The sequence below is a fragment of the Mya arenaria genome, chromosome 3, assembly GCF_026914265.1.
Source record: "Mya arenaria isolate MELC-2E11 chromosome 3, ASM2691426v1".
Lineage (NCBI taxonomy): Eukaryota > Metazoa > Mollusca > Bivalvia > Myida > Myidae > Mya > Mya arenaria.
In genome coordinates this window covers 82,104,041-82,122,369 of record NC_069124.1, presented here as the reverse complement: position 1 = coordinate 82,122,369, position 18,329 = coordinate 82,104,041, and the positions used below count along the sequence as shown (strand labels likewise).

Below are 18,329 nucleotides of genomic sequence, written 5' to 3'. Positions count from 1 at the left end.
TCCAATGTCATGCCCGCACAACATTCGATTTTGAATGTCCAATGTCTAATGTCGTGCTAGCACGACTTTCACTTTTGAATGTCCAATGTCCAATGTCGTGCCCGCACAACATTCGATTTTGAATGTCCAATGTCTAATGTCGTGCTAGCACGACTTTCACTTTTGAATGTCCAATGTCCAATGTCGTATGTTTAGCTAACTTCACACAGCTAATATATACAATGCATACCATTTAACTATTTCAAATTCAGAACCAGCGGTACCCCACACATCATATAACATCATATAAATGACTCGATATTATACGTAAAACATGGCGTTTTCAGCAAATTGAGTAATTAAATATTGAAACAAAATTATAGCCACTGGCGCATTATCCTATGTGGCTCTTCAAATGCAGCATTCTACATTATCTAAAACTTCAAAATTAAACATATTCCTCTGATAAAAAGTGCCTCTAGTAAAAAAAAATCCAGCCATGTTATTTCAAATATGTTAGTTGGTGAAGGTGCAGAAAAGTATTAGCTGGTTAAAAAAATGTTGACCTTTTCCTTTTTATGAAAATAAACAATGATTTTGACCATTTCATATTATATATTTTACATTTTCTGAAGGAAATGCATACAAAACTAAACCAATATGACTACTAGTAAAGTAAAGATCATAATTCTGGGACTCTGAGACCTCGGACTAGGGGAGAAAATTCTCAACGTCGTTTGAAGGAGACATACTGGAGGGATCATGTGATGTGATGTTTCCTTGCTTGGACATTATATATTTACACTCAAGTAATAACGATGCTGCACAAATACCGGAATTATTCATTGCAGATTTTTGAGCAGTCATTATCTGGGATCAAATATTTGTTAGTCGATGTCAGATCGACATATGTCTTCAGTGTTTCTTTCGATAAAAATGTATTTAAAAATAATTCTTTCACCAACCGGGACTTAGCGGATAAAACTAATCCCTCATAATAGAATACAGTATAACCTATATTCAGTTGCCACCATTGGGAAATGGTCAAATTGGCTGCTTAAGGCAGGTGACCACTTAATGCAGGTTGAAAAGTGGTGCCACTGTAGTAATAGGTACCATGGGATAATGTCATTAATAAAATGCAGAACAATCTTGTCTTATTTCTATATTTTATTAACCTAATAATGCACCTGTAAACAACAAGAACATCGAACAACACCGAATTATCTTAATGCTCCTTATACAAAGTATATTCAAACAAAGTTCAAATATGTTAAGAAACGTATTTCTACTCAAGAATACATCAACAGAAGAACAGAAGAATGCACAGTGTAAAATGCAACGACAAACGAAAATGAAACCAAATATTGATTTTTCACAATGTATTTTGACAAAAAATGTATATATAAGGAGGGCAATATCGCTTCCTGGAGTATTGTTACATCTGCCATTATTGGCAATAGCGATCTGCATGTGTTCCAAAAATGTTGAAACTACTCCTTTTCGTCCAGAAAAAAATAATCGTATCCATGTATGATTTGAATTAGTTATAAAACAATTCACACGAGTGTATACAGATGTATAAAAGACGATGGAAAGACGGCAACCTTCATAGAGTCACGAACTGAGCACTTTTTGCTCAATTGCACTCAAAGTATTAGTAAATGGATAACGTTACAGCATCCTCATAACATAACGTCTTTAGTGTTGTTTAAATTATACATCATCTAAATTAAAAACTGTCATTTTAAATGTAAATGAGCAATGTGAATGAACAAGAAAGTCAACCGACCACAAAGGGAAATCGTTAGTCGATACATATCAGGTTTCTACCAAATCCAGTTTTGAACATCGCTGTCTGCCTCTCGTCCATTGAAATTGCCAAAGGAAAAATACGCGAGATTTAATGTTAAATAATTGCATCGTTCTTTTTCGTTCAACTCATACTGTAAACATTTGAGATTTCTGCTCGAAATCCATGAAAAGATGCCATATTTCATTTTCACTTCCGTTTTTTTTATTCATTAATAATTTAATATGTTAATATGTTTCGTTTCCTGATAAAATTGAGATTCGAGTTTTCATTATTATGTATTATTTGCGGAGACTGTGTGTATGTTATTGTAAAATCCCTCTGCATATTCGTGTCTAAAAGTAAGTCTGGGATGCGGAGGCGAGCTGGCGAGAACATAGCATTGAATATCGCGAGTTTGTTTTATGGACTTGGAGGAGAAAACTTGTTTACTGCGAAATTGAATGAACTAAAAATGCGATAATGTAACAAAGAACTTTCGCTCTTCCTTCTTCACTATTTCAAGGGGCGAGGGAGGCAATCGAGATATCCCTATCAGGTTGGTCGTAGGTTATAAGCATTTTTATTTTTACCCATAATGATACACGCGGTAAACCGTTTTTGAGAGTAATTGGTATACAAAACATTGACGGTTTGATACGGGTGTTCCACCGACAGACATTTGTTGTTAAGGTATCGTGATAATATTGTACATACATAGTAATAAGCACGGCTAAGTACTCTAGCGTGTATTCACATAATAAAACAAGTACGGAAACAGACAAACATCGAAAAAAGATGTTCCTCACAATGGACAGTATCAACAGCTGTAACACGCCGTAAACTGTGTATACTCGTTTTGAACATTATAAAGGAACCGGACTCACAAACCATACACTGTTGATGCCGGGTGACCCCATACACATTTTATATTGTTCGGAAGGGTATTGTAAATAAATTACATAAATTTCTTTATATATACCGTCATTGCAGTTTGTTTTCTTGCTCTTTATCTAAACTGAAATCGGATTTGAAATACCGCCTTTGAAGGCCAACAATTCTGGTTTATAATAATAGTATTATTGTTTTACATTTAAAACCCTTCCAAAGGATATCAAAATAGTATGTTCACGGTCCACCATGCAACTAACATGCATGTTTGTAGGAGTCGTATTCCTTTATCAGTATCTAATATAGAGTATGTGTTGCATGCATTGTTACACACACTCCTTATGAACTCAAACATCTAGTCCGAATAAATATACTGACACTTAAACCTGATTCAGTCATTCTACAACATGTATATAATCTATGCACTGGCATGATGTTGACTATTTAGAAAAATACACAACAGACAATGGTGCTTAGAAGGAACCATTCACACAATTCACATATAACTAGATAGTATTGGCACAAAATGTAAGCAGCATGTCATACAGTATGTTATAAAGGTATTGTTTTCTCCGGAAGTACCATCTTGTAATAAGAGCACGATTGTTTTTTATTGAAAAACAAATACAATTAAACGCTGTACACCGCTTTGAAAGTATAATATGCAATTTCGTTTATTTAAGAACTTGTTCATGCATTCACTTCGCATATAAAATGTTTGGGTTTAAAATGCCCTTGGTAACGTTACAAAATGATATTCGTCAAGAGAGAAGCGAATATCAAACCTGCCATCATTCAAGTGATTTCATCAGCAATGTCTTTTGCAATACAGCGACGACTTGCAGCTGAGAACTGACTCAAATTAACATTAGTTAAGATGCGCATATAGTTTAGAAGGAGAGAGAGCACGTCGTCTTATATGATGTTGCTGGCCTAACTGCACAGTTTTCTTGACACAGTCTTTGTCACCTCAAGACGAAACCTCCTGAGATTCACATGATGAGCAGGCTGCGAGTGCATGGCAATTCAGGTCCTGAGTTAGTGATTGAAACAGCATCTAGATTGTATAAATCTTTAACTACAGTCTTAAATACGCGATTTTTACATTCAAAAAAAGCTTAGCTTATATACATTGTGGCTACTTAAACGAATGTTTGGTTCTAATCAATCTAATTTCAAACCCGAAATATTAAATAAAATACTGGTACATTTATACAACAGAATACTTATTAATCCTGATTGATTTTACCTGCTATGTATGGCCTATATGCAAAACAGAGTTCTATAGATATACGCCCCGAAGACATTTTTGATTTATCGAAGCAAATTCAAACATCTATGACAGCCAGTGAGTCGACAACACTTACTCAAAACCAAATTTAGAATTACGGTCACCATCGAAGGTGTACATTATCTCAATACGTTCTTACAAAATAAGAAAGCAACAAACATCACATGCGCAACATAGCAACACATATAGCAACAATGATATTTATGATGATGATAATAATAATAGTAATAATATACACATTATTTATATCAGTGTATATAATATGAAAAGCAATATTTGTATCTGAAAAACAAGTCGATTGGTATCCGTAAAACAGCCAAGTCGACTAGAAACTGTCAAACTTTTGCCGTTAAAATACACTTGTGCATCTCAGACAAAGAGGGCTTGGTAAGGAAACACTTTTCTCGGGTAAGAAAAAAATATTAGCGATATTTTGGAACATTTTTACTTGAGAATTTCTGGCCACGTTGCTATTAATTGCAAACCCACATTTGTGAAGGCTTATATTTTTTCAAAGGAGTCAAATATAATAATGCATTAAAATTAAAAAGATTCTTTTGTGCATTCAGTGTAGAATTATATTGTCCTCCTTTAAAGCGGAATAATTTGTTATTAAATTCATGTTTGAAAATTAAATAAAAACCTCCCAAAACAGCGATAGCGAATTCAGAACAAATCCAGATTAATTCGTAGCACATTAACTATAATTAATAGCTTATCAACTATGCGAAATTAATAAATTGACTTCCTTAGGTAGGTTAATAAACAAAATAAAGGGCATGTGACTTAATTCTTCACTATGATTTGAACTAAGCAAGCGATGAAATATTCTGCTTATACCACTATCAATTTGTCAACAACTAACCTGTATATCAGAACTAGAATAAGAAGAGTACCTAGTCCGTTTCTTGCTCGGGTGAATGTATATCTAAAGGCTTATCAAGTATTCATGTATAAAGTTCGTCGCTCGTCTGTTATGTTTTAGGCAAAAGGGTTGCATTTCCCAACAATGATTAAAGCCGAGTTATGTGCTTTGCTTTACATGCATTATTGTCTCTGGCAACGTGGGTACCTAGTTTCAAATGAATATCTTGAACACTTTTTGAGTAATGACCAAGGTTTTAGTTTTTGCAAGCCGACGACGCCACCGACCCCGACAGCGATATCGACGCTTGGGTTACGACAAAACCTCGACACCAGGGCTATGTGAATATACCTCGACGCCATGACTTTGACAATTCCTCGACGCCAGGGCTATGATAATAGCCCGGCTTCTTTTCTTCGAACAAAATGAGGTCCTACCGCTAAGGTAATACCACGTACAGAAAACACAAACACAAATACATGAAAATATCATTGATAAAATGCAGATCTAATTATACAGTTCTGCTTATTTCATCTGCCAGGAGAAAAACCATGTCATTTGATTCATCAGGTTTATAATTTATATTCATAAAACAGTCAAAAAAACATCAATAACGATGATAAAAGACGAATAAACTCAAATATTATGTCATGGTTGTTAGGCATTCACAATGTTGTAGATAGTCATATCAATGCATCTGTATGTACCGAGGTATATTTTATGGTGTACGAAATGGCCCAAAAGTCCTGAATGTACGTTGTGCCGACTAAAATGAATTTACTGGTCAAATGTTTATGGTTATGTTTAAGTTGCACATTGACGTCTACGTAACAAGGACAAGCCGTTGAAAGAAACAGAACCGTGAAAAACACACAGAACAGCAAAATATATCATCTAAGGTATAGCAAAATGGAAAGAAACATCGATGATGACATGTTATGAAACATTTAGGCAAATTGAGGTATATAAATTCCATATTTAATTTAGTACAAATTACAATACAACTTGAACATTCAGATAAAAGATACGGCCTTTTAAAAAATGTGCTGATGACAGAAATATAAAAAAAAGTAATTTAGTGAGGCGTAAATCAGACGATTGCGACTTTCCTTGTGACCATTGGTAATGAAGGCCGTATCTTTTTATTTGAAATGTATATATACAAATGGTAGAGAAGTGGTCCAAGCGTGAGGTATAGTAATGTCAACATCGCTATTGGCGGGGCCGTAACCCCCTAATACTGATGTTTTAAAGTGCTTTGCTGTTAAATGGGATTTACTGATTGTGCACTGTCATATAATGTAATTATCTATGTCAATAATCGTGCTGTAAATCGGTTACAGTGAAAACATAACTTATAAACAAATGATCAAAATAATTATGCCCCTGACCACTTGTGTCCGATTAATGCGCTAACCAAAGCATTCATACTTCCACACTTGTAGGATAATATTACCTTCCGTAATTGATCACCTTCACTTAATCCGCCCAATTTTGACATTTAACAAACCAATCCAATAACTTGTTAGGCTTAAGGGCTTTTTCAGGAAAATATCTCAAAGTAGGACGTGGAAGCGACGAGCGATTTAAACACGCAAGCATTACTTGCATGATACATCTGCAATTATGACGGGCTACTTTTTTGACTGGTGGATCAAAACATTTCATGATTAATGCCCAATTATGACGTGTGTCAACGACAGTGAGGCTAATTAAAGTGAACAGATGCTTTATGAATGTTCACAACTATTGAAGTCTAACATATTATTTTATTGAGGACAGGATGACGCAGCATTGACAATTCTAAAGAATAACCTAAAACAGAGTGTAAGAACAGATGGTTGGTTGTAATGAGGGAAAACAGACATACCGTCGGGAGTAAACGGGAAGATATTAAATAAAACGTGTATAAAGACGCTCGGCCCAATTCCAGCCTCGTGAGATATTTTCTTGAAATAGTTCAAATAAGAAAAGTCCTCTAGATCTGAAAGTTGTCAGTTTGCAAAAGAACACCTAAGATATATGTGGAACTATAAGTATGGCAACAAACAATTATAATACATAGAAAACATAAACCTGACATTTCATTGTCATACTATAAACATTAACAATTAACATGCTTGTAGACATCTACATGTAAATAAAGCACATATCTATTTACAAACACACAGGTATGCCAGTATAATAACTTACTAACTAACGATAGTTTGAATGGCAATGACTTAGGTTCCAACATACCGGGATATTCACAACGAGCAAAAATATCGAAACATAGAAAATATCTGCATTGATGCTATCTCATTGACGAGTACACTATTGCTCCTAGGACAACAAATCATCGGACCTGATGTACAGGTTGTGTCTTCCTTCTTAAACCCTGGCATAACATCTGAGAGGTCACTGTTTTTTTGTAAAATGCGGGTCCGTTTAGACCGATGAGATATGTGTTAAAGTCTGAAGATAAATATAATGGCAAGTACTGGTTCGTGTAAACCACAGTGAAAATCAAAAGCCAAACATTGAGATTACGAAGATGCCAAACAGCAGAATACAATAAATCAATCGTAATTAAGAAATATAATAACCCGAACTTTCAAAATTGTTTCCCTGAATAAGGATCTAACAGAGGCCACAAATTTCCTGACAGAGCGGCTTTTGATCGCCTAAAGCACGTATGAGGCTCTCCCTGTTCTAGTGAATCTGAGGTAGTTCCATAGCAGTATCCGTATATTAAATGAATATTACCTGCCAAAGGGCTTATTAGAACCTGTATATTTAAGTTTGACTGTCAGGTCGGGAATTTGCCATCCCCGCTACTATGTTAACATTTTCTGTGTTAGGATAAAAGCAGACATCAGAATGAGCGGAACACCCAAGGCTACTAACAGAGTCTCTATTTTTGGAGGTAGTGGCATCGACCAGGAACACATGTCGGTTACCAGGTGACGACAGGTGCTCGCAGTCGAGGCAGTCGAGCTTACTCTCACAGGATTCCACGTTGGTGGAGGCGGTCTTTCCGGGTTCACTTCCGTTCGAGCTGCACGATAGGAGTGCCCCGCTGTCATTGTCCTCCGCCTTAAAAGAATGTGCAGATTTGAATGATATGAGGAATCCGACCCCACACAGATATCTCCCTTAACCTGAATATGAAATGTTGATGCCTGCTGTCCCCATACAATTGTGGTATCATTTTACAGGTATCTGCTGGATGATTACTTAAAATTATATAAAGTATAACCACATGTACAAGAAATAACACTGTTTAAGTGTGTTCATTATGAAAATAGACGAAATTAAATTGTTTACAATCTTTAAAGAAATGTGTTAGGCGTTTTTGATATGTTCTTGTTTTGCACACAGAAACCTGTCAAATTATAATCAAATAGTGTGGGTTCACCAAAGGCATCTAAAATTCAAATATTTGTGTAGTCGATTCCATAAGCTATTGTATGTGGTATAATATTATTATAACTACGACCGACCCTACTTTTCTTTTATCATGTGAAGCCCTTGAATGCGTGGGTATATTGTATTAGTTTTTATCATCTTAGTTGAAGAAATTTAGTGCTAAAACGTCGTTTACATTTTATACCTCATTTTCGACATCTTTGTTTGCGATCATCCTGCTTAGCATAGGTGAGTACGCCTGCGCGTCGTGCATGTAGCGGGCGACTCCGGCATCCGGTGGTTGTTGGATGGTCTGCTTCTGGGCGCTCAACGCCGCAGCACGCTCGGCATACATACGGCTCAGGTTCCTGGTAAACAGGAGGATTTTGATTTTTTGGGTTACCATGTTTAAATAGTTATATTACGCACAGCGTTCTGCAATAATAATGATTTTAAATATGTCTCTACCTAAACCCGGCCACTTTTCGATATGTTTCATAAGTTCGGCATGAACAATTGTTGGGATAATATTCATATCTTTCACTCAAGAAATCATAAAAGACAAACGTTTGAAAATCGAATATCTGAATGTTATATAAAAAGGAAGCCGGTTACATAACAGCTCTTTATCTTTTAAGAGTACTTAAATTTCGGCCATTTTATACTGTCAAGTTTTCATTCTGAAATTCAAACAAATAATAAAACGCCGACATGATTCTATCACATTTTAAACTTTTTAATTTTACAATGTTTCGTAGCCAAATTTGCACGTGCACCTGAGTACGGAATATTCGTTTGAGACGTATATAACTTTGGTAACATGTGATAAACAAAGTATCATTTATGTTGAATAGTAATCGTTCAAGAAGGATGTTTGAAGTAGGTCGTACGTGTTTTTGTCTATGATAAACACCTTACTTGTGTTTGTACACGAGAAAGGTGACGCAGACGACAATGCACATGACGCCAACACCGCAGCCAATCAGAATCCCCAGGCGCTGTTTAAACTCGCCGTCTTCTTCAGGACCTCCTAAACAGGGCAGGATAGTTATATTATCAACGAATGTAGGACAAAATATCGTTGGATTAAGCATTTTGAGTGAATGTCACAATTTTTCATTGAAATATGTACTCACAAAATCAATACACTTGCATTTAAAACATGGCCCCTTGACACGAGGTTCCATTTTCAATGCATTTCAATAAGGTTCATTGAAATATTTGTTTGTGAATATTTACGTAAGTTAGGGCAATATCTATTGTGTTACAAATGGAATGAGACAAGATCAATGGGAGACTACTTCTCACACGCACAACTTTCTCCTTCCTATCGGTTCAACTTCCCTTACTATTGGTGTCGCAAATTGTGCAAACAGAGACTTCTACATTCGGAACTCCTCGGTCATTTTTATCGAAAACAACCTCGGATGTATTTGGACGGTTTACATACTCAAAAAGAGGTACCGGTTTAAGTCCGCTTCAAGTAGATGGCGTTTTTATTTTATTTAACAGTTCAACTTTATGACTGAACTCTTGGAAATCTGAATTATGTTTGCAATAATACACTTCACTGACAATCAATTTAAACTTAGATCAATAAATAAAACTCTAAAACACTATATTTAATTAATGATATAATTCAAAATTTTACGAACTACTTCAACTGATGTACCGACATACATCCGAGGTTGTTTTCGAAAACAAGAGGCCCAAAAGGGCCTATGCTCTACTGGCATGACTTACGTTTGAGTAATAGGCAACAAATATATAGTTCACTTTTAGTGTTTGGGTTAGCTGAAAACGCTGCACGTTCAACATCTGAGGACAGGAAGTGTTGTAAGCAGATTAGTTGCATGAACTATTTTAATATGTGCCAAGTAAAGGTAATCCGAGAGTAAAAAAAATGCTTTCAAAACTGTACTCATTGTCAAAATTTCATTTCTGTAGCTTTAAAAATAAAGTCGGTCAAAGGTCAAAGTCAAGGACATCCGAGGACAACATTAATGCTAGTTTCCAAAACTGTTCACATGGTCAAAATTTCATTACTGTAGCTTTAAAAATTAATAAATAAGTCAAAAGGGGTGGGGCCAACTTTTGCCCAAGGGGCATTATTTCAAATGTTTCAATTGCATCATATGATGCTCCACAACAAATATCAAAGGTATGGGCCTTGTGGTTTGAAACAAGAAGATTTTGAAAATATTTCTTAAATAAGTCTCTATAAAAATTGTGACACCCAGAGCAGTTCCAGTTTTGACCCAAGGGGCATAATTTGAACAACCATGGTAGTGGACCACTAAATAAAGCCTTGTCCAAAATAGCAAGGATTTGCAAAGTGGTTTCAGACAAAAAGGTTTTTAACATTTCCCAATTTAAGGGGGGGGGGGTCCGTCCCTTACAAAGAAAAGAGACCTCTTCTCTGGGACTCCGCCAACGTCGCCGAGGTCGTTTGCATTTGCCGCACTGGTCCCTTACGGGACAATCTCCGTGGGGTGGGGGGGGGCAGTAATGACCCAAGGGGCATAATTTGAACAAACCTTCACAAGCAATTGTGACTTTACATGTAAACTTGGCTAAAAATAGATTTCGCTCATGTAGACTTGGCTAAAAATAGACTTAGCTTATAATAGCATTTTTATACTTTCAAGGCCCATAATCCAGGCATGCATGGGTAGATCTGGCTGGTTTTCAAAAGGAACCAAGTTCTAATGAATATCTAAATACTGTACAAGTTTCATCGAGATACAATCAAAACTGAAGACTGTATCATGTTCATAAGCAATTGTTTACAGACGAACTGATTTTTTAATACTTTCAAGGCCCATAATCTAGGCATGCATGGTCGGATCTGGCTGGTTTTCGACAGGAACCGAGCTCTAATAGATATCTAAATACTGTACAAGTTTCATCGAGGTACAATCAAAACTGAAGACTGTATCTTGTTCACAAGCTAGTGTTTACACAATAGCATTTTTTTTCTATCAAGGGCCATAATCTAGGCATGCATGGTCGGATCTGGCTGGTTTTCGAAAGGAACCGAGTTCTAATGGATATCTAGATACTGTAAAGTTTCATCGAGATACAATCGAAAATGAAGACTGTATCGTGTTCACAACCAATTGTTTACACAATATAATTTGTTATACTATCAAGGGCCATAATCTAGGCATGCATGGGCGGATCTGGCTGGTTTTCGAAAGGAACCGAGCTCTAATGGATATCTAGATACTGAAGACTGTATCGTGTTCACAAGCAATTGTTTACAGACGCATGGACGCACGAACACAGATGGGTCACGTACCTTTCACTTTACAGCCAGTCTCGGTCGTGCAGTCCGGACACGAGTCGCACGTGCGCACGTCGACACTAACAATCTGGGTAGGGAGACCTTCACCCGCGTTAGTACACGCCCCCAGCTTGAAGAAATACAGCCGTCCAGTCAAGTCCTCAAGAACAACTGAGGTAGTCGTAGCTGGCAAACAAAAACAGCTTTTATGAGACCCAGATTTTATCTTATCATAACGTCAGCATTATTTGTCTTTTTTAATGTTAAAATAGAAATTATTTTCCTATGAAATTTGAATTTATGTGAACGGTACAAACCATTTTGATGAAAGGAAGACCATGAATCGTCGGGGACGCCTTTGAGCGGGTTTCCCGGTGTGAAGTAGATGATATAGTACGTGATTATGCCATTTTGGTGCCGCGGCGGCCCCCACTCCAGCTTTACCTTGCCCGGCGACACATTCTCCGCAACAAGAATTTGCGGCGGTGAAGGTTCTAACAAAACAACACGGCTATACTTTAGCATCAATGTTTCAGATATTTATCACAGCATTTGTCTGCCATGTATTCTTATGCGTACACACGACATAATTAACAAAACAGATATATAAGCAATAAATTTGTTAAACTTTTTTATTTTGTCAACCTTGCCGCATATTACAATGAGTATTTTTAATACAATATATGTATCTCTCTCTCTCTCTCTCTTCGTTTCTTACAAAATGTGATCATATTTTTTGTGTGGCAAGAAACTGTAGCGTACTTCCTTCTTTGGTCTGTACAATGACGGGTTTGCTGTAGGGACCGTAGCGGTCACTGGTATGGGTGCGGACGCACAGCATGTACCACGTGAATGGCTGAAGGTCCGTCAACAAAGTGTGGGTGAATTCCCTTAAGAGTGAGATGAAAAGTCATAAATTAGTAAATGAAAACAGAGGTTATAGTTAATATACTGATCGTAATAAATTTAATTTCGTGTCGCTGACACTAAACCAAACTTCAGTTTAAGTGCATAACCAGTTTTGGGAATACATACGCCTGAACCAGCCTTGGTAACTTGTCTCCTCCTTGTCGCTCGTAGCTGACGGTGTAATGGCTGATGTTCATGTGTGTTGGCGGTTTGTCCCACGTCAACTTAATCTGTATAGCAGACAGTGGGGTCGGGGTCAGGACGAACGGCGGAGGGGGCTCTGGGAGGTCATCTGGACCAAGCGCCTGGTGCCATTCGGTCACGTGGTCCATCACATCATTATCAGCGTTTCTTACGTCAAATTCTATCTGGTAGAACTTCCGGGGTACTGAAAAAAGACATTGATGACATTTGTTTACGTGTATAAGTCTCAAGACCTTTTATTCTAGGATTGAAGTTCGTATTAGAAAAAAAACATTTCCCAATCCAGATTTAAGCACTGATGTGAATTATTATCAACTCAATTAAACTACCTTTTTACTTCTTGGTTTATGTAAAACAATGTAGACTTAAATTTGAATCATATTCTACATATTTTAAGGCTACATCATTCCATCACTCTAGAAATCCCAATAGAGCAAACCTAGATCGGTGACGATGAGGCTTAAAGTGTGAACAGGGAGTATAAACTCCATGACCGGTGCTCCATGGATCATCTGCTGGACGACCACCCGGAAGTGACTCATGCCGCTCACATTCACTGGGGACCAACTCAGCTGCAAGGCGCTCGCGTTGACTGACTCAACGTGCAGGACTGTGTCCGACGTCTCTGTAGACACAAATACAGTAATATGTTATTAATATTACAACCTAAGAAAGGAAGCCAACCTGCGCCAGCCTGTGAAATACGATGAGTACACTATAACGTTACGCACCGCCAATTAGTATATGCTTAACGGTGGTTTATAGAGATTTATCAGTGAAAACAATGATATTCCACTGCTCCAAACAGTGAAATAATATTTGATATATTTCGTTGTTTTGAAATTTTAGCTACACCACTCGTGCACTATAGCTGTCGGTGCTCACTCAGTGAAATAATACACTGAAAAAAGACAGTTATCCTCCATGTATTCACTATAAATGAATATCTGTTTCAATCACCTAAACGTCTTCGGCATCAGCATCACATAAAGTAATAAACATATAAAATGTATAATGTTAATTTACTGAACGAAGAATCCATGGTTGTTTCACCTGTGAGTGGCGTCTTGGCCGTGTGGTATCTCATCCAGCCGGCGTCCGTCTCCGGGAAACAGTTGTCCTCAGCGTCGGGGAAGCCCACCGAATTCCCTGCCAAAACGCGCACCTGGTACACGCTGTCGGGTAACAAACCTGCAATAATAACAGCGACTTGTGTGTAATGCATTAAAAGGAAAATGATAACTTAAATGTATATTTTCCTTCCAGCCTAATGCACGTACTCGTACTGATCAGGATATTAACAGCTGGTTCGGTTGAAACAATTGATCGGCAGTTGAGGTATCCGTTACACAATGATGTGAAATTGTGAATGTTGGATGCCGTGTGACCCCATCTTAGTTTGGTATAATATGGCAGGTTTTCTTGTGCAGAGAAAGAATAATTAATATGATACTGAAAATAGCTTTACAAATAAGTATTGTTTGCCTTGAAAGATTGCAAAAATGGTTATTTCAAGACTGGTTTCAGCTGAAATTAGGAACAAAAGTACAAACTAGAATAACTTCATCTATCCTATAGTTGTGATCTTTATATAAAATGTAATCAACAAAGAACGCCCTTTCAACTGATACCAGAACAATACGTTGGTCCACCAGACATCAACATTATGGTGAGTGGAAATATCAGTGACATTTATCGGTTGGAAGTCCAACGAATGAATCTGTATTGTGCATCATGTATGTTTGAGTAAAACCTTGTACGCCACGAATTTGCAACAAACTATTTGTTATCCTTTGTGTTGAAACGACAAGAGTGAATTTTGACGGCTTAGTAAATATCGTTTAAGAATAATTTAGCCTTACTGATGTTATACTGTTAAAATCTCTTACTATTCTTTATAAGTTGACCAATGTCATATCTGTTCCGAATGGTGTTTCGTTTGTCAATGCAGATAAGACTTTAATAAAACAATAATGTTGATGTCTAAATACAAATACAACTGTAAGTGGGATAAATCTGATTATACCATGACAACAATTCAAAAATTTACCTGTAACAAGGTATTTTCGAGAATCTGCGGACAAGATTTTCACCGACATCACCTGGTTAATGCCATAACAGAGTTTGTAATTGGTGATCAGTCCGTGAGCTTCTGATGGGGGCAGCTCCGACCACGTGACCCGGAAACTTGTGGAGGAATCATGAGAAATCTGCACATCCGGGAACCCAGACGGCACTGAAATTAAACAACATTAAGTATAGCTATCATTTGTTTGTTTCCAAGACGGGTATGTAAAGAGATAAAAACGTATCCAGACATGTTCATATACGTGACGGCATCTGTATCAATATTGAAGGATCGTGTGTAGTCATGGCAACGAATGTTATGGAACTGCTTTAAATTGTAGTGAAGTCACGACTTTTGTAATTCAAAAAGAAGTTCAAGTGCTTTGGTTAAGTGATAGCTCTCACTGCCAAGACAACGCCCCCATACTTCAGGACACGTAAAGGAAATGTAAACTGTGTTGAAAGATTGAAGTCCCGACATAACATGTAAACGATTATTCTATGATCATAATATCATATTTAATTTACGAAAATAAACATCAACGAATGAGTACGTGCCTTCAACTTAGTGCGATATATGGCGTGGAATGTACGATACATTAGTATTTTTACAAAACAATGTTAAAATAATACAAAAAGTAATCTCGCTTAAATAACAATTTCCCCGATTTATCTACGTTTACAATGAGTGCTAAGAAATAGTGTAGCTGTAAATATTGTATTTGTTGAAGTCAATTTCCGTCTGTACTCGTCGATACTCGTAGAACTCTCGCGCATTATCGTACTGATGACGGTTAGTTACGAAATGTGTACGGCGAGAAATTCTAAAAACAAAAAATAACGAAGGCAAATGGCTTAATGCTAAACCTTTTTGATTGGCCTTAAATGTGATCAAGTTCTGCTTTTTAGCATGCTGTATGAGTAACTATGTTGCTGACAAAACGATCAAATGGCGAAACTTTTAAAGGTTACAATGCCAGTTCGAAAATACAATGGAATCTACAGGGACAGGTGAGACAACGATGTCGATAGGCGACTGAAGGCTACATCCTGAATGCAATGGCGAGCATTACACGACTAATTACACAATGCTTAATCGTGAACTATCGCGGTCTTGTTGACAGTGAGAGCTACGCTCGAAACGGTCACCGACAAAAACTGGTTATTTTATCCCAGAGTGTTGCTTATTAAAAGACAGAATAGCATATATCCAATGTGCTTAAAATAATGATCTCATACGAAAGAACGAGATGAAACAATTATTCAAATCGGTCAGGTTTCACGAAATAATTAAGTTTCAAAGGTTTGTTCCTCTTTCAATTGCTGGCTATGCCATAATTGCCACCTATTTGAAGTCACGCGCGTTAAGATTGCAATGCATTGTGGAGCACGTAGGTATGTTCGTCATTAAATGTGTTAAAGTTATGCATAGTTAAATAAAACATACGCATACTAAGTTACATCATTATACATGGTCCCGATTTTCTGAGTTAATACTGAAAATTTAAGCAAGTATTTTTGGATAGCTTAATAACGCGGTCGTGTTGTAATCTGTCTATGCAGATCTAGAGGGATTCCATTCCAACAGTTGCATTTGGGCTTTGTTTTCTACGTATTTCGTGTAAAAATGGTATTTCTCCTTACAAATAATTATAACTAAAAATTCCAGCAACTACGTCAAAGCATAATTTATATGTTGTTGAGCGGATTCGGGTGGGAGGTGGTGGGGAACGTATAATGTGTTTTCATTGATTCAAATGAAACAGTTCAGTTCTATACATAAGTATCATATTATAATTGAGGAGCAACGACAAAGCAACGGTTCGATGAATGTGTCATAAAACTGGTACGAGTACCTGCTTCCAGCGTCCTTACGACAACAGGCTGTGAGAGCGCGCCGGCGCCATTCGCATTGTATGCTTGTACGGCGAACGAGTAGCGTGTGAAGGGATGCAGACCTCCGATACGGATATGCGTGTTCTGAGTGGCCTCCCGCTTGTACTCGCTCAGGTAGCGGCAATGGCCAGGACAAGCCTTGTCTAAACAACAATTTAATTGGTAACATGTTCTTCAAAAAAAATTTTTAAATAGATCGACCACGAAATAATACTTCCTATAATTTTGAAAAGGTTTTCCAAATACAGCATCTTGAAAAGGCATACTAATAAAACTTTCATAATGATATTATAAAACGTTTAATGAAATAGTAATAACTACTCACCATGTACTTTGGAGTAGTCGATGGTGTACGCACGAAGAGGGAACCTTTCCGGCAGAATAGCCGGGGACCAGGAAACCTGCACTTCTGTTGATGAAAGAGGCTCGACGTGGACATCACTCGCCGGCCCCGGAGTGTTCGCTAAATTAAAATAAAAAACAAGCGTACTTAGAAAATGTCGAAATCGTATGTGTATAGCTATTAAAAACTACAGAACCAATGACAGATGACAAAAATACACTGATCTATCGAAAATGGTTGGAGTTATCATATGCATTCTGGAAATCTTTTTTTATTGTTCTCAATGACTTGAAAACAAATGAAGACGCCTTTATTTCTGATATTTCGACATACAACTGGTTTTCCTATTGTGTAAGCTGAAGTGAAGGAAAACCTGGAAAACATGTCTCAATCTGAAGACCAATACGTACGTTGTTGTTTGAAGTCAATCCAGGTTGTTGAGAAGGCGACTGCCACGGAGTTGTTGGCCACACACTGATAGTACGCCGCGTCCTGGCGCAGTCCGAACAGTATTACAGTGTCGTCAAGCTGGAGTTAAGATATGGTAAACGTGTAAAGGTTATTTGTGCATCTATTTTCATCATTCTCGTACACAAGAGCGATGATACTGTGTATACATACAACAAATAAATGTATCATTATCAAACCTGAATGAGAATCGTTTACATGAGATGCACGCATAGTACTCCGCGACCTGTCGTAGCCCGAATACAATTATAATGTAGTCAAACTGTTGTTAGCATATGATAAATTCAATCAGTCGCTTTTTATAAAACATAGTATGGGTGGAAATAGCATGCGCATTGCCGCAGTCTGAACAAGTGACGCCAAGCTGGAGTTACAACAATGAAAATAAAATCAGGGTGAGGGTGGTCTAGCGGTATAGTTGTCCGCCTCTCAAACAAGAGGTTGTGGGTTCGATCCCCACCAGGTGTTTTTTTCTTACAAAAAGGCCACAGTACTGGTTTCTGCCTAGGAAAATGGACTCGAGAGTGTAAGCTATCAGCTTTCATCACAATCGAGCTTAAATAAATTAATATAAACCATTGTAAGACCTTATTTTTCCCAGATCATATTCTTCCCACCTGGGAAAAATAGGATCCTATTCTTCACAGCTGGGAAAAATTTGATCTCATTTATCACACATTTCGAACATATTTGTCACAGCTCCTGGGAAAGTTGTGATCGAAGCCGGTTTTTTAAGTGTGCATGAAATCGCATTCCTCACAGGTCAAAAATTGCATCATTTTTTTACAAAAAAAGTAAATTTTACAACTGAGTCACATTTGTCACCGATTGCTATTTCCAGTATTGCAGATATATTATGTTGATATACATGTATGCGTATATGTTCTTGTCATAAAAAATCGTTGATTATGTTGTTGTCGTTTCTGCTGTTATTGCTGCTGTTAGTTGGTT

The 18,329-nt window shown here is 37.2% G+C and overlaps 1 protein-coding gene across 2 annotated transcripts in view; it reads right to left on the bottom strand.

Annotated features, from left to right (window-relative positions):
• Nucleotides 1-1,137: 1,137 nt before the first annotated feature.
• The window catches only part of LOC128227722 (protogenin-like), a 45,526-nt gene continuing 28,334 nt past the window's right edge, over nucleotides 1,138-18,329 (bottom strand). Inside the window, exons 8-21 of one of the 2 annotated variants that reach the window (XM_052938505.1) lie at nucleotides 17,321-17,438; nucleotides 16,893-17,030; nucleotides 16,528-16,710; nucleotides 14,655-14,840; nucleotides 13,658-13,795; nucleotides 13,044-13,229; nucleotides 12,527-12,788; nucleotides 12,254-12,381; nucleotides 11,809-11,985; nucleotides 11,507-11,677; nucleotides 9,124-9,235; nucleotides 8,411-8,573; nucleotides 7,705-7,893; nucleotides 1,138-7,272 (exon numbers count right to left, since the gene is read on the bottom strand). In XM_052938505.1, coding sequence (XP_052794465.1) covers nucleotides 7,246-7,272; nucleotides 7,705-7,893; nucleotides 8,411-8,573; nucleotides 9,124-9,235; nucleotides 11,507-11,677; nucleotides 11,809-11,985; nucleotides 12,254-12,381; nucleotides 12,527-12,788; nucleotides 13,044-13,229; nucleotides 13,658-13,795; nucleotides 14,655-14,840; nucleotides 16,528-16,710; nucleotides 16,893-17,030; nucleotides 17,321-17,438 — 2,178 coding nt within the window. In that variant the 3' untranslated portion in view covers nucleotides 1,138-7,245. Of the gene's footprint in view, nucleotides 7,894-8,410; nucleotides 8,574-9,123; nucleotides 9,236-11,506; nucleotides 11,678-11,808; nucleotides 11,986-12,253; nucleotides 12,382-12,526; nucleotides 12,789-13,043; nucleotides 13,230-13,657; nucleotides 13,796-14,654; nucleotides 14,841-16,527; nucleotides 16,711-16,892; nucleotides 17,031-17,320; nucleotides 17,439-18,329 lie in introns of both variants that reach the window. The other variant, XM_052938504.1, reaches the window with a different exon arrangement.